The sequence below is a fragment of the Rhopalosiphum maidis genome, chromosome 4 (genome assembly GCF_003676215.2).
Source record: "Rhopalosiphum maidis isolate BTI-1 chromosome 4, ASM367621v3, whole genome shotgun sequence".
NCBI classification, from domain to species: domain Eukaryota; kingdom Metazoa; phylum Arthropoda; class Insecta; order Hemiptera; family Aphididae; genus Rhopalosiphum; species Rhopalosiphum maidis.
The window spans coordinates 46,720,664-46,737,495 of NC_040880.1; the positions used below are offsets into that span (position 1 = coordinate 46,720,664).

Genomic DNA, 16,832 nt, shown 5'->3' on the forward strand with positions numbered 1-16,832 from the left:
TTTTTTATTATTTAATGAGATTTTAGCAAATTATTGTATTTCAACTATTAAAAGTAGATAACTATAAATATTATGATAATAGCAAAAGCGAACAGGGCACATATAAATATGATAAAGTCAATTTTTTAAACCAGTCTGAAGAATAAAATTAAGGGTGGCTTTTATTATGAAGACATTTTAGAAGGAAAGAGCATTATTTTAAGAAGAATTGAAATCATGAGAGGAATAAATGTTATTCAAATAAAATCTATCATGTAAAATAAAAGGACAATTATTATTAATGAGTAAATATGTTGCAAATCATGTGTGTCTACTGTCCACAGTTAAATAAGGTACCTATACAGTATTGACTGTTATTCAGACACAATTTAAATGAATTAAACGATAGCAGATAATGGCCAATGTGTAACCTAAACAATTTGACTATGATAGCGTAATTCAACTATACAAATATAAAAACACGATACTTATTGTGATTAAACTTTCTTGAGAATCAGTAAGAATTTTGTATAATACCATCAATTTTGATACTCAAAATTTAGATGACCCTGCATACAGAATACCTCAAGAATTTTGTAGATATTTTAGAAATCAAACGACACATATCTTTAATCAAAATAATTAAATAATTATCCAAATACATATATTTATAAAAAACAATATATATTTAAAATAAATTTATGTATCAATTAACGAAACAATAACGTTAACCCGTATAGGTGCATTTTATTATGAAAATGTAATATAATTGTGTATTGTATACATTTTTATTAAATCTAATTATATTATGATGACACTCAAATTTATTTTTGATTTTAACTTTAAATTATTAGCACAAATCATTAAGATAATATTTAAAACATGTCATTACCAAACAAAATAAGTACCTAGCTAGTATAATAATAATTGATGATAATATCTATACCGAAATATAACGATGATAAATGTCTTATGCTTTATTAAATGTAAATATTATAAACATTTTAATTTATTCCATATCAACATTATTCATGTTTGATATATCTACTATAACTACTTAAAATATACTGGTATAATGTATTTAAATAGTGACAGAGACAAACTTGTATCTTGTCTGTTAAACTTTAAACGATTACAAGCCAAGTGCAACCGATACAAAATATGACTGGAATTCACCCAAAATTTCATATAATAGTAGACTTATGCCGACTTGCATCGACAATTACTTAACATTAACGCATTTAATGAACCAATAGTGAGCTAATGGTCCCTTAAACGTGATTTAATGAACCGTGATTGGTTCGTTAAGTTTTGCGGAAACATTAAATTAATCAATTTTTTATTTAACCTAAAATCAATGTGTGATAAAAATAAAATAAAAATCCAACGTTTTCAAATAGATAATATTTTCGTGAAATTCAGTACCTGAAAATTATACGATATAATCATTTTTTATTGCCAGTTTAAAACATTTTATAAAGATATAAACATTTATGTAGACTGCACCGTAGTTGTATATATATATATATATATATATATTACACTTATCACTCCTAATCCAGAGCTTGACTAATGCCTTATTCAACAATCCGTTGGATAGACTAATGGGGCTGATCAGGACGTGATAATTAACCAGTAAAAGAGGAACATATATATTTGAACCGTGTCTTACATATTGTACACGCTTGTAGACGTGGCATTGATAAATGGCATTTGTATGGTTTGTGTTTTAGAGCGTATGTCACGGTTTTTCACTTTCAACGATATTTCTTCACGTGCGACGCGCTTAGGTGTAAAGACTTATGATAAGCTATTTGATGTTAGAAATATTCCGAGAATAAAACTTTCGTATTATAATATTATTCTTTATTTAGTGGTTAGCAGGCTATACTGTCATTAGTTTACGCTCGTAATTTTAAATTTGTTGTTGTAAACTAATTTAATTATTTTTTTTTTTTTATCGTAGTATGATAATAACAATTAATAGATCCAAGAATTAATATCATACTCTCAACAATTTTGTTATTTATTATAGACAGTTTTAATAAACAAACATGTAGTTTCATCTTTATCATACTTTTTATAACAACTTTTCAGTAGAAAAGAGTTACTCGGAATATGAAGGATAAAAACAAGAATAATCTCAAGTAAAACGTAAAATATCATGTCCAATCAATTGACATATACTTACTTTAGTTTTTATTTTTATTATTTACTTAAGCATTTCTTTGACATTTCGATGTAATACTATGCGGCATTTGAGATATTATAGTTCTTTAAAACAGTAAAAACTATTTGTCAGAAGAAATACAGAAATTAAATTATGATTATTATTATAATAGTAATACAATTCAACTTGAAAATAAATTCATATACCTACGAGTTTATTATCCTTCAATTTGCTTACTTTATATTTGAGTTGAGTTAAATATATATCACTTATATGTCACTTACTAACAAATTTTCGCAGTTTATTATAAAGCAAAAAAATACAAATTTTGAATACACCATTATAGTTTTTAATGTTTTATGTATTGATTTAAATGTTGTTAAATATTCAAATGTTTTAACTAAGATATTTAATATCTTGTTTGAGTTTATAGTTAGCATATTTTAAGATGAAAGATAAATAAACTCTATAAATTCAATTTAAGTGATGTTTGTAGCTCCCTAACTTTAATTTACATTCTGTTTGTATACGTTACATTATATTACATTAATGGAATGTATTTGATTTTTATATTAAATACTAATTTTATTAAAGTTTAAATGGTTTTATTTATTTCAAACTATACTTTTTAAATTATGAAATCAATGTGAAACCATAAGTTATTTATACGCTTTTATATTACATCTAAATACGTAAATATGTAACAATAAAATATATCAAATAAAAATCATTTTAACACAATTGCGTAATTAGTCAATCTTTTCATTAAAAATGTGTATAGTAATAATCGTTATGTATCATGTGGTGTGTTAGTTGAGATTTATACTGTATTCAAGTCTGTTGAAGGTATATATTATTGTGTATTGGATAATACTGAAAAAGCTAATATACGCTATTAAACAATATATAAGAACATACAGTAGGACATCAATCAAAAGCGGGCACTACAATAATTTTAAAATAAACTTAATTTTAATTTTATGAATAAATATATTTTATTTTGTAAATATTTTGACGGTGTATATTTTAAAATTTTGAGCTTCAAACACGCTTATAAAATTTTTATTTATTATTCTAATAAGAAACATTTATGTGATAAATTACTTGTATTAAATTTTAAAATAATAAAAAGTAACATTTTTAACTAAAAATAATTTGTACATTTTAGGATTTTTTACGGATACTGTCAACATTTTAATTTTAAACGATTATAAATACAAGCAAAAAACGAGGAACACTTTTCAGTGTTTAGAACACCCGAAGTCTTAATCCAGCACTGGATATACATACCGCCCGTCTCATAATCTAATTTTATAAACTTTATATTTTAAGTTTCTAGTAATTTTGGTCGGATGTCCACTGTCCAGTGAAGATCGATCGCACTGACCACTGCTCTGTAGATAAAGAGATAAAATAGTATTTGCTCAGGGAGTAGTACGATTTTTCGTATCGTCGTGGGGGTCAGACGTAAAAATGAAAAGGATTTTCGACAAATTTGATGGTACTTCAATAAGTCTGCTTAATGGCTTTTGTCGGAATGGGATGCCATTTGTATTAGACACCGAATTGTTCCTGTTGAAACATTGTCACGCAACGATTGAAATACTATAAAAACACCATATACCTCATACAGTGCAGCTAACAACTGTGTTTGTCGTATATTAAATCACTAGTAGCCATTCTGAAAACAAAAATGAAACAATATCACGACAGTTAATATCTTATATATTGGCCAAATAAAGTAGTTGAGTAAATATATTTTCAATAAATAGGATTTACAGCTTGTTTTTGGGTGCGCAATATTAATCAATATTATTTAATGACAATATCATAATTTCAAACTAGTCAAACTCCAGAGCACAAATAATATTTATTTTATAAAAAAAATAGATACCTATTAAAAAAAAATTATTAAAAACACTCATTTAGAGTTTAGACACACAAAATTTGAAAATTGTATGTATACCAAATGATGGACTAACCTTATTCAATATTGTTTAATAAATTATCCTATGAGTTCCATTTTTTTTACATAAAACTGTAAGAATACTTTAAAAAACCACTCTGTTTTTTTGTAATTTAAAAATGTTTATTGTATGTAAATAATATATGGTAATGTATTATTTATTTATACGCGTAGGTTAATGTGAAATATTTTTTTAGTATATCAATAGCTTTTTCACTTCCATGAAAATCTAATACGAAAATTAGTATTATTATGGATTGTGGTAATATGGTACCAAAATTCATACTACAAACATTGTTGGAACTATATAAAAATAAAAACGCGTAATTTTAATTCCCAATATTGTAATGAAATGCAATTTGAAAAACACTATAGGCTATAATAATAACTTAACAATTAAATAGATATTTTCTATTTCTATTTTTACCGTGTTTGTTCTCTAATACTCGTATAGTTACAAGTTACTTTTTACATTATTAGTATTAATATAATTACAAATATTCAGTTTTCAAGTGGATAAGTGACATAAGAAAACTCAATTCGCGTTTTCTGTTATTTATAACCTATCATGCTTTATTACACCTACTAATAAAACGAACAATCGGTCAAATTAAATCATTTCGTTTTATATTTACAAATAATTCACGGCCAAACATAGTATAAAAAATATATATTTTTTATAGTTTTTAACCGCGTTTTTAGTATTATCGGAATATTAAACCATTTATTCCAATTACAAATTAAACAAGAAGATGTGTATGCACCTAGTCAATGAATATAAATATATTTGTTGTATAAAACAACTACAATTTCGTATAAATATTTAAATATTTTTATTAATCTTTTTTTATAAACAATAAAATGTAAAATAGTTACCCATAACTAGTAAATAAATGTATATGCTTATTATTCTTTATTAATATTTTATTTCAAAAAATACAAATATAACCGTTACACATTATGGTTCAAATATTCTATATCAACTCGTGTACTATTTTAGTTATTTATAGTTTATATAACATTAATTTTTTAAGGGGACGCTGAACTCGTGTGCATTATACCTATCCGTCTTATAACTCTTATACATACTATACAACAAATTTGTGATTAGCGGTAACGATATTGAGTTATTAGATTTAATAGGTATTACAATATGAATAACACTCTTATCTAACGTACAGAACCATAAGAATATTACTATACAGAGTATTTCATAAACTGATATTTATATTTAAAAGAAAATTATGAAATTTTTAAAATAGTAATAAACTAATATATTCTAATTAAAATTAATTTCTTTGGTAGAACTTAAGTTTTAATAACATAAAGAGTTAAATAAAAAAAAATTAACGAAGAATTCACTGCTTTTGATTAAATTAATCTATTAGTATTTTTGAAATAATATAATACCATACAATTACAACTTAAAATATTAATAACGAACACTGTTTCTATACAAATATAAAACTCTGTAAAATAACGAATTTAAATTTATATTTTGCAATATATATGTAAATATTTCTAAAAGGTTTGCGATAACTATAATAAGTGTCTTAAAAATATAATATAACCTATATTAACCTTTAATTTCTCAATGTTTAGGCTAAACTTTAGAAGATAATACCGGGAAGTTATAAAATTCTATAATTAACGAGCGTTGGTTTAACAAAATATTGAATATCGCATTAATATTATTATAATATAGTTTTACAAAAAAAAATTTAAGAATAAAAATTGTATCTTTAAATTATAATTTTTTAAATTTTAATTTTTTTCAATGACAGCATACATTTTTAATTTATTATTCATTAGTAGAATATTTTTCAAAGAATTACATTTTGTTTAAGTGATTAAATTATTATAAATATTCAAAGTTTAGATCTGCAAAATGTAGTTGCACAGAGGTACCCCGCAAAATGTTGGTTCTCTGCATCACTCGTCTAAACTTTAAATAGTTATAACAAATTAGTGTAGTAATTTGTATACTCATTTACCAATATATTTTAAACTATAACTCAAAATTAATATTATGAATTAGTTATATCACAGTTAAACTCCCTTGTGTAAATTATTGATACTTAAAAATAGATAAACTATGAACTTAAAGTAAATATAGTGATACAAGTATATTCAATGATATTGGTAATTTCTGTAGAAAATTAATAATATTTTAAATTAAACTTATAGCCGATTATTCTGATGGGTAAACTAAAACATCACTATATCCATACATTATTATTAACAAAATTTAAAAAAAAAAGAATTTCAAGAAAAACCACATACTATTTTTATCAAATAATTTCCTCGATTGGTTTAGGATTTAAAATGAAAATAATCTGATTAAAAACATTTTAGATAAACATTTAGCATATAAACAATTTTTCCTATTAAAATTGAAATTCATAAAATTATAAGTTTATTAAATGATATATCGTATGTTGTATGTATAAGTTTTAACATATTCCTACCTGCTTTAAGATTTTAAAGTTGAAATCATTTCTTCTTTTTATCGATAAAATGTCCACGTGATAATTTTTTCATTTATATAATAACTTTCCCAGTAACTTAATTGTCTTAATTACAGTTATGCATTTTAATATATTTTTTATTTATCTAATGATGACTTTTTTTGTATTCAAACTATTTATTTTCTCGTGTATTATTAATTCTAGACATGTATATTATATACAGTACTAACTAGTTATTCATATCACACAAACTTACTTTAAAAAGGTTTTATGTAAATACCATTATATAATAAACTGATCTATTTTTTTGCTTGTTAGTTACAAAATTTTTTTTAGGATATGAAAATAAAAATTGTATACATTCCGTTCTACCTAAAATAAAGAATTTCAAAAATAATTTCCAAATCAACATCTAAAATATTTTTATATTAAAAATTTTACCCTAAATAATATGGTATAATGTGTAAAATGATAATTATAGAAACACTTTTATTGTGTAGATATTATGTGTAATAAATATAACACATACAACATAAAATATTTCATCAATCATTTGGTGCATTATTTATGTGGAACACATTAAACTACATACAACCTCAGTTTTATTTAGAAAAATGATTTATTGTTTGTTTAATACCCAACTATCTACTATCTTGACTGATGATCTAAATAGTTTATGTTATAGCAATTATTATTGCTTTACATTAGAAACCATATTTTAGGAGGTAATAAAATATTTGATAAGAATTTATGCATGACGTAATGACATTTAGCTAAATTTACGAATGACATTTTTTGTTAACATGCTTTGGTTGTTTGATTGACTAAATATGTTCATTCTATAGTATAAAAAATATATTTTTCTATTTTACTAACATATCTAAAGAAACCTTATTATCGTATCTATAGCCATACGATTAAATAAAATCGGAACGGAGAAAATAATTAAATGGAACTCGTATATTTTTTATTTCAATTTCAGTTTGTTTTTATGGATGTGATTATAAATATTACGCTAACAAAAAAATAGGTACCTATAAATACTCAAACGTAAAATTTGTTATCAAAAAATAAATTACTCCTTAAAACTAATTTATTCATAGATTTTTAAATTGTCATTTATGTGTAACTAATATTACTTATTTATTTTTTTGACGACTATATTAAATTATTTGTTACATTTAAAATACTGCGTTTTTGTTATGATATATTATATAATAATAATTTTTAAGTTATTTAAATAAACTAAATACCGAATTCAATATATTATCTATCAAATCGGAGTAAAGTAGGTGACCACTCTCCCAGTGGCTATTTTTTCTGATTTTAAAAGGTAATTTACATTTGTATTTTTTGTAGTGCACATTTGCAATTTAATACAGAACAATCTTGAACAGAATACAATTTGAATATTTGTCATTAAAATAACTATTAAATAATTGCGTAATACCATTCACTACTATACACTTTCTATTATGATTTATAATCAAAATAAAGAAAACTTAAAAACACATATTTCAAAGATTTGATTTCCATCTACTACTTATGTATAGTTAAAACCGTAATGAATTCTTAATGTATCGTTTTATTGAATTGATAGAAAATAAAATACAAAATCAATAAAACACAATGTCTTTAAAAAAACACAAATATTATATTTTAAAATATATATTTAAATCGTTTAAGATAAAACAATTCTAAAGTGTACTATCATTCTGGGTATTTTTAGTTGATTTTTTTTACTGTGGCTATATTTTCCATAATGTTTTATTATTCATGTTTATATAGGTGCATCATATTATTAATATTATGTCTATATAAAGAATGTAGAATAATTTTCATTATACGATTACTGTCAGTCCCCCTGCATATATTTATTTTTAAAGGATCACGTCGCATGTAGTCACTCCACAATGTGTTCGTTGAGTAACGATTTTATTTATGATTTATAACGTGTCAAAAATGGGGAAAATTCGTTGAATGTTAAATTTTGTGTTATATCCGTAAAATAACAAACTATTGGTGTAACAACGGGTACTTAAAAAAACCATGAAAATAATATACATAAATAACATCAATTTTACAATATTATGATATTTTAAAATAAACATGATTTATTTATTTAAATAATGAAACCAAGGCAAATACTTATAATTAACTAATATTAAACAATGGTTGTGAACAATAAAAACCACCAATGATTTTAAAAGATTAATTTTGTATTTAGCTTACCAACAACGTATTACAATAAGAATAAATTTTTATTTTACACAATGTTAAAGATAATCTTTTTTTATGTTTCAAAAAAAACAATAGATTTTGAAATTTAAATTATAATAATAAGATGTATAAAATACACCAATAGAGTTATACTCGTACATAATGCTTCGCGTCATCCTACTTTTTAAAGTATCTAATTTGTTTAAATTTTAGATTCTGAGCGAAACAATGAATGTATTGATTTAATAATGGTATGTCATCAGTTATCACCTTTTGGAGTACTAAAATTTATCAATCTCAAACTTTAAGATTAATTTCAAGTAGCGAATCAGATTTAGTTGGTACTTACAAAAATGAATAACTATAGAGATTTAAAAATTTCACCAAATGCTTGGATTAGCTTAGATTAGTAGACACGATATAATTTTCAAAATAAAACGTTCGAAAGACTTTTTAAACATTAAACGTTAATAACATTTTTTTTCTAAATCAAACCGCTTGAAACAAGGTTCCTCCTAAATACATTTTCAGAGAGCAATTAAACATTATCAACAATAAATAATCACAAAACATTTTATTTTAATCATTATAAGGAGAGCGCGGATTTATATAAATTAAAATGTTAAAATATGCATGAAAAATAAAAATATAATAAATTGGCAAAAAAAAATTATTTTTTGAATATTTAATTAATACAATATATTTAAAAAAAATACGGAACCCTACTATAGATACTTATCTACGTTTCTTCATTTTTTTTTCACCCATCATCTTAATATACGTATTTTATTTCTCCAATTATTGATCTAGGGTCATATTTGGGAAAACCGTCTATACCTACAAATATACCTATTAATTTATTTCTGTATTAATCGAAACTATAAAAATATAATTACATTTTCTTATATTATAATAGACATTAATATATATTTTAAAAATGTCTAAAAAGAAAGCATCAAAGTATGCACTAAAAGATGAAATATGCAATTGAAATTGTAAAATAAGCCCTTAAAATAGAAAAATGTCGAAATATGCAAATATATGCACTAAAAAAGTTTCATTTTTTAAATTCTTATGTCATGAAACAAATTTTGTGCTCACTTAGCATATAATACGATCAACCAGAATAAATATGCAAATGCATACAAATCTGCGCTCTAATTATAAGTTAAGATCTTCATAAAATATAACCAGTATAAATATTTGGTGAAAGTATTAAATCTCTGCAGTTATTCATTTTTGAATTATAATAAAGAAAAAAACGGAATTGGTTTTATCAAAAACAGGCTTTCGATATTTTTCATAACTAGAGCTGTGAATTTTTAAAAAAGTGCATTTTTTTAGGTGATTGTGAGACGTAGCTTTGTAAATACATAATTTGAATTATATAACAACAAATCCATTTATGAATCTTTTATTTTGCAATTTTTAATATTTTGAATTTTTTAGGTAATTTTTTTGCCTTTTTTAATTCATTATCCGGTATTTTCAATTAAATTTCGTAAATTAACATCTTTTAAAACCTTTTAAATGTTTAAAAAATATTTCAGGCAAATAGCATTATTAAAGGATCAATCGACTTCAAAATCATAATTCAAATTAAATCAACTTTTTTGTATATTTTTTTTTATTTAATAAATACATTTTTATACATAAAATATGCTAATATCAATATAAAAATATAAAAATTAAATTACAAACCATAATACATTTTATACTATAATTGTTGGTATTTTAAGTGCATATTTTATTGTATTTTTTGACATTTTAAATGCATTTTTGTACCCAAGTTAAATTGTTTATATTATGGCAAACAAAAGTATGCATCCTTTTAAAATTGGTTTAGTCATATTTTATCTATTTGTAAATGAACCCTGACAGACAAGAAGTTCCTGATAATGTGCTTATAATTTCCTTACCTAATAACCACATAAATTAATTTAATTAATCAAGTTATATTCTAAATTCTAATCTGTTAATAAAGAGAGGCATAAATTGAATTATTTCTCATGCAATTATTATATAAACTTTAAACTTGTATTGTTTGCATAGGTGATAAATACATTTTAAAAATTGTGTCATTTTATTATTTTACAGCAAGATATATTTTGGAATTTATACCACTAATAATAATTATTTAAAGTATTTATTTTATAAATAATATATTCAAGATATTAAATCTATATTTTAAAAATGTTTAGTTGAAAATACGTTTTGACCAAAAAAAGGCAATATTATGCTGAGATTTTATATTTTTAGAGATATCGAAAAAACAATAAGTATCAAAGATGTCAGTCAACTAAATTTTTTTAAACCGCAATATTATGAATATTTATTTAAGTTATTGCATTTTTTATTAGATACTGAAACTAAACTCACTAAAACTAGTCTTAAAATCCAAAAACCGTTAAAATATTGATAACCAGGATCAAATTTCAATATTTTAAAATAACTCAAATTGAAACCAGAACCCATTTTTTTTTAACGAAAATATTGAGTTTTACAATAATAATTAATTTTGATTTTTACCTCCAAGCTATATATTTTGGATACAGGGAGTATTTTGATAAATCAATATTATTTCGATTTGAACGGTTTACTTTAAAATCTTAAAAATTAAATGGCTATGCATAAATTATTAATATTTTATTTTAATATATATGTATAATATATTATTGAATTTTTTAATGTATTTATAAAAAATAAACATAAACTAAAGAACAAATTTAAAAATAATAATATAATATACCGTTTAGTATCGGTTTTAATTGAAACCCTAAACTTAACCATTAAATTATAATATTTAAATCCAAAATTGAAATCAGAACCTAAAAAGTACTAATTACTGGAAAATTAACAAAACTAAGAAATATTATTCAAACTTCATTAGAAAAAGTTCGTATCCATTTAGCACTGGCCCACATCTGCTGGATATTTCTTTCGCTTTCCCATAATTTGCTCCAACTCTGAAACTACAGTATACCATTAATATTAATCATATTTTTAAATGTTTCTGAAATATATGATATTAAATATTATCGTTTGTAAAAAACATAAAACCCACATTTACATATATAACACAAATTACGTATCGGTTGACGCGTATTAACAAATAAAAATGAAAATTGGTATAACTATTGTATTGCGTATTATTAGTATATTTGTATTAAATATAATACATTATTTATGTACATCGTGTTTGATTAATCTTAATAGGTAAATCGGGTATAATAATAAAGCTAACAACACTAAATTACTCGTAGTTCTACTAAACGAAAGTTTGCTATTTTGTACGTTTGTAAGATAGGAGAAAACACTTCGGGTATGATTCTCTTAAATATATATAAGTAAAAGTTTCTTTTGGAATTTTAAAATATTTGCTTTTTGTGGTACTTTAAAATAGTAACGAATCATAATTAGTAACACAAAGACCACTTAATTATTTTTAAAACTTTATGAATACATTTTATACATTACAATATTACACTTTAAATTCATTAATTAATGTAGGACACTATCGAATTATGAAGATAATCTTACAACTACATATTTTTAATTTATAATAAAATATAATAACTTTTATGTTGTAGACACATAAAAATTTGTCTTTCTATCATTGATTCATATTGACAACATTACATTGGTTAAAACCTTAAACTTTTAATTATGTATTGGTTACTGTAAAAAAAAAATGATTGTTTAACTTTATTTTTGATGAAAAACAAATATATTTGTAAATGTTATTAGTTATTATTTTTATCTTTATCAGTGATATACATCGGCCAATGACGGGAAGCGTGACATTTTACTCAATACATAAATTATTAAATAATATAAAATTCATATATACTTTATAGGATGTTATAACTAAATCCCAAAAACAAGATCGAAACTTCAATTTATAAACATGAATAGTGTGGTCTTATATAAAATAAGATCACGAGGGTGAAAAAAGGGTAGCGTAATAACTATAAGGTTTTGGTATTTTTATGGACAATAAAAATATTTAAAGCTTGTTTTTCATCGGTTTAATATATTATAATATATTAATATATATCTAAATAACATAATATAGTTATAAATTAATTTTTTGTCTGGTTCTGTAATTTCTGACTCACTGGCATGTTTATTATTTGATTAGTCTTGTACAAACTCGTTTAACATTGCCTAATGAGATAAGTAACTAGAAATAAAATCCTAGATTAATTTCTTTGAACTACAAAATTTAAACTAAAATATAATAGCACGTTCATAAAGTGTAACGAATAATAATAAATCCCATTTTTTTAATTTAATTTATTCATTAAACGTCTAAAAATCTTTTTCAGCCATATAAATTATTTTTAAATATGCAATGTGAGACAATTAGAATATAAATACTTTTACAATAAAATACTTTCAACATATACCTTTGACATGAGAAAAAGTTTATATTAATAATTTTTCATGACATAATTAAATACTACAAGTGTCTTCATTTATATATTTAACCATTTTCGTTATATTTTAATACGATAATTAGTCCATACACGTATCATATTATAATGATATAGTTTAGGGACAAATTTAAACCCTAAAACTATTATCGACTATCGTATTAGGCATTAAACTATTTAAACTAAATAAACTAGGTAAAAATAAGCCAACTGCATCTTTGAAATTAAAAATCAAAATATATAAGACATCTTACAACAGTTTACATTAAAACCAAGTGCTCAAATAGAGTATCACTTATCACATTGTAATTTAAGAAACCTAAATCAATCTACAACACGTGTTATAACTAAAGTAAAATGGAATCATAAATCATTTTAATCTCCAAATAAACCCTATATCAAAATTGCGTTCTCTTGGATGTGTGCCATCCCAAGAACCGCTTAAGTTTGAATAAGTTCGTTTAAACTTATTACTATAGTTTTATAGTAAACTGAATAAACTAACTCAAATGGTAAACGAAATATACGTATTATTTACCTCATATTCATAAATAATGATGAGAGGTCATTTACACTGTCGTGTATTAGATTTAGTAAAACATTTTATAAAGATATCATATAATATAAGTTAATATATTAATATATTATATTTTTATATTCATTATTAATCTTAAACAAATCAGTAATTATATTTATTTTGAATATTATGAAAAATGTGTTATAATTATCAATTTATTTTATTTTAAAACATAAATAAACTCAATGTATTTTTGATTCTGTAAGCAATACCTTACACATTCATAATATTTAATTGTACACATAGATGTAACAAAATTGCCTATACAATGCGCCGTCAAAAAAATTATGTTATTGGCGAAAATTGAATTTTCTACTTTGTACATAAATAGGACCCTAAAAACGAGAACATAAAGGAAATTCTGCAGTGAGCTCAATACATTTAAATTTAAACATTTAACATATTTTTGCATTCTACGTGACTAGTAGAATTCAAAAAGTGCTTTAAAGTTAATATATACTTTTTGTAAGTTTTTATACAACATAATTGTGTGGAATTTCATTGTAATAGGTACATGATACATGAAAGTTAAAACTATACTAAATTTTGTACATTATTCTTGAGGTTAATGGTATATATTGTATGATGATATACAGATTTTTAGCATTTAATAAAAATACAAATGAAAAAAAAACAAAATGTTAAGTATTTGGCCAAAGCACAGAAATAGTTAATAAATTTTGTTTAACGTTTATAGTTTTTATTTTTTTATAAGTAATTTGCTATTTTATTATTATCCAAATGTATGGTATTCGTTTAATAATAGAATAATATGAAAAAAACGACATACGAATATTTTACAACAAATACATATACTTGTATATATAATATTCAATTAATAGATACATTTCACCAGAAAATTCGTGACAAAACGTAATGAAAAATGAACGTAATGATTGCATATAATATCAAAGAAAAGAAATTCATTTTTAGTATTTTATTAACGTTAAATAATTCATCAGTCTACTGATTAAAATAAGTTACTTTAACATAAAAATAATGATAATTTTGATTGTAATTAAATTTTTTTTAAAAATTCACAACAATTACGGTATCAAAGTAATAATATAATATTATATTATGTTATGCATGTTTATACTCAGTAATTTACAACTGGTTTAAATGCAGGTCTTTACTATTACGACGTTTCGTAGTACGATTCTCACCTATATTGACATTATACGCATATGATCTGACCGGGGTAAATATTGATTTTTTTTTATTATTTAATTTCATCCAATAGACAATATAATATATTTTAATTAACTAGAAAACTAAAATTAAAATTAAATTTTTATGATTTGAAACGATAATATCGAGTTTTGACAATGATTTAAACTTTAAAATTATTTTCATTAAATTTAAATATCTATAATATACATTTTAGTACAGACGTACATTTTTAAATAATCACTTTTTCTTCATTGAAAACATTATTTTCGTACATAAAATATAAATCAAATAAATGTTAATTTTCTAAAAAAAAAATTACGGATACAATTACGTGAATTTATTAAATTATTAGGTACTTATTTATAGATAGAATTAGTATAATGAAAATATAATACATTCGAGATGTAGGTATAAAGATAATAATAAATAATATTAATTTTAAAAAATGCGAACGAGGTAAATACCGTGTTTGTAGAAACCTTAGCTTCTTAGTATCGTGTGGTTTAAGAACAAAAATATAAATAAATAATTACAGAGAAATTAATTTAGCATATATTATGACGGTCTGGAATTGACGGTTTTTCGACATACCGGTTCTAATACCCCAATACCGGTATACGATTTCAATACCATCAATCCAGCAACACATGTACGTGCGTGTATTTAAGCATAGACGGTTTACATTAGATAATAGTTATTTTTACTTCATAAAAAAAAAAAAAGAAGAAAAAACACTCGAATGGTTTCAAAGATGAATTTAAAACATAAGGTCGAACGTAAAGCAATAAAACTGAATTGAATTTACTGTAATATTATGCGGTTTGACTATTTATTGATACACGAGTATGTTAAACTAACTCAAGTGCTATTTTATTTACATTATTATATTGCGTTCGTGAAAGAAAATATTATATGGGATTCACTGAAACATAATAGTACGTATTTTTTATTACCTCGATATTCAATAACATTTATACGGAAGTGGTGTAAGGCCACCGTGCAATCGTGTTTATGAAATATTCATTTTTATGTCCATATTTTTATACAAACTGAAATGTGCAAAACACATTCGACTAGCCCATATATATAAACATTTTTTCCGCAATGTTATGCGAAAATTACAATCACAGTATATCATTATACAATGTATAGTTACTATAGTTGATTTGAGTGCAAATTTTGGATCTCGTAAGCTTCGGAATTAAAATGTCGCCATGTATCTTATTAACATTCAACAATTTATAAAAATAAATAAAAACATATAGGTCCTACAAAGGTCTTGTGCGATGTATTTTATTCCTTGTTATAATTGTTTCTTGCTCGATATAATTCCTAAAAAAAATGTAATCGCCAAAATGGATCATGAATCACAAAATGTTAAATAACTTTGAATTGTATTACATATACATGTACTTTTATATCTTCATTTTATTTTCAGTACATGGGAGCATCCATGGTATTAGCTCCGGCCACGGTCACATACGCTACTGTCAATCAACAAGACATGTTCAACATCTGAAACGATCTTAAAAACTTAAAATAGTTGAGTGGGCGGGCGTGAAAACTCCAAAATGGAAGATTCGCATCGAGATATCAATCATATAAGTATAATGTTGTGTTGATATTTTTTTCATTTTTTTTTTTTTTTGCATCTTCTATAAGACCTGAGTCGTATGATTGGCTACAAGATAAATATATATTATTGTTCCAATGATATTTTTTAATGCGGTCTCTTAAAAAGATTTTTCGGTGGACAGCGATCTATCCCGTGAAAAGATCGAGACAGCACCGTTGACGGGATGAAATATAGTAATAAGTTTTCATTGGTCTTCAATCACCTCTT

The 16,832-nt window shown here is 23.3% G+C and overlaps 1 protein-coding gene across 1 annotated transcript in view; it reads left to right on the plus strand.

Annotated features, from left to right (window-relative positions):
* Nucleotides 1-16,832, plus strand: part of LOC113556331 (dopamine receptor 2) — a 119,017-nt gene extending 102,185 nt beyond the window's left edge. Inside the window, exon 3 of the mRNA XM_026961203.1 lies at nt 16,428-16,832. Coding sequence (XP_026817004.1) covers nt 16,428-16,508 — 81 coding nt within the window. The 3' untranslated portion in view covers nt 16,509-16,832. The remainder of the gene's footprint in view (nt 1-16,427) is intronic.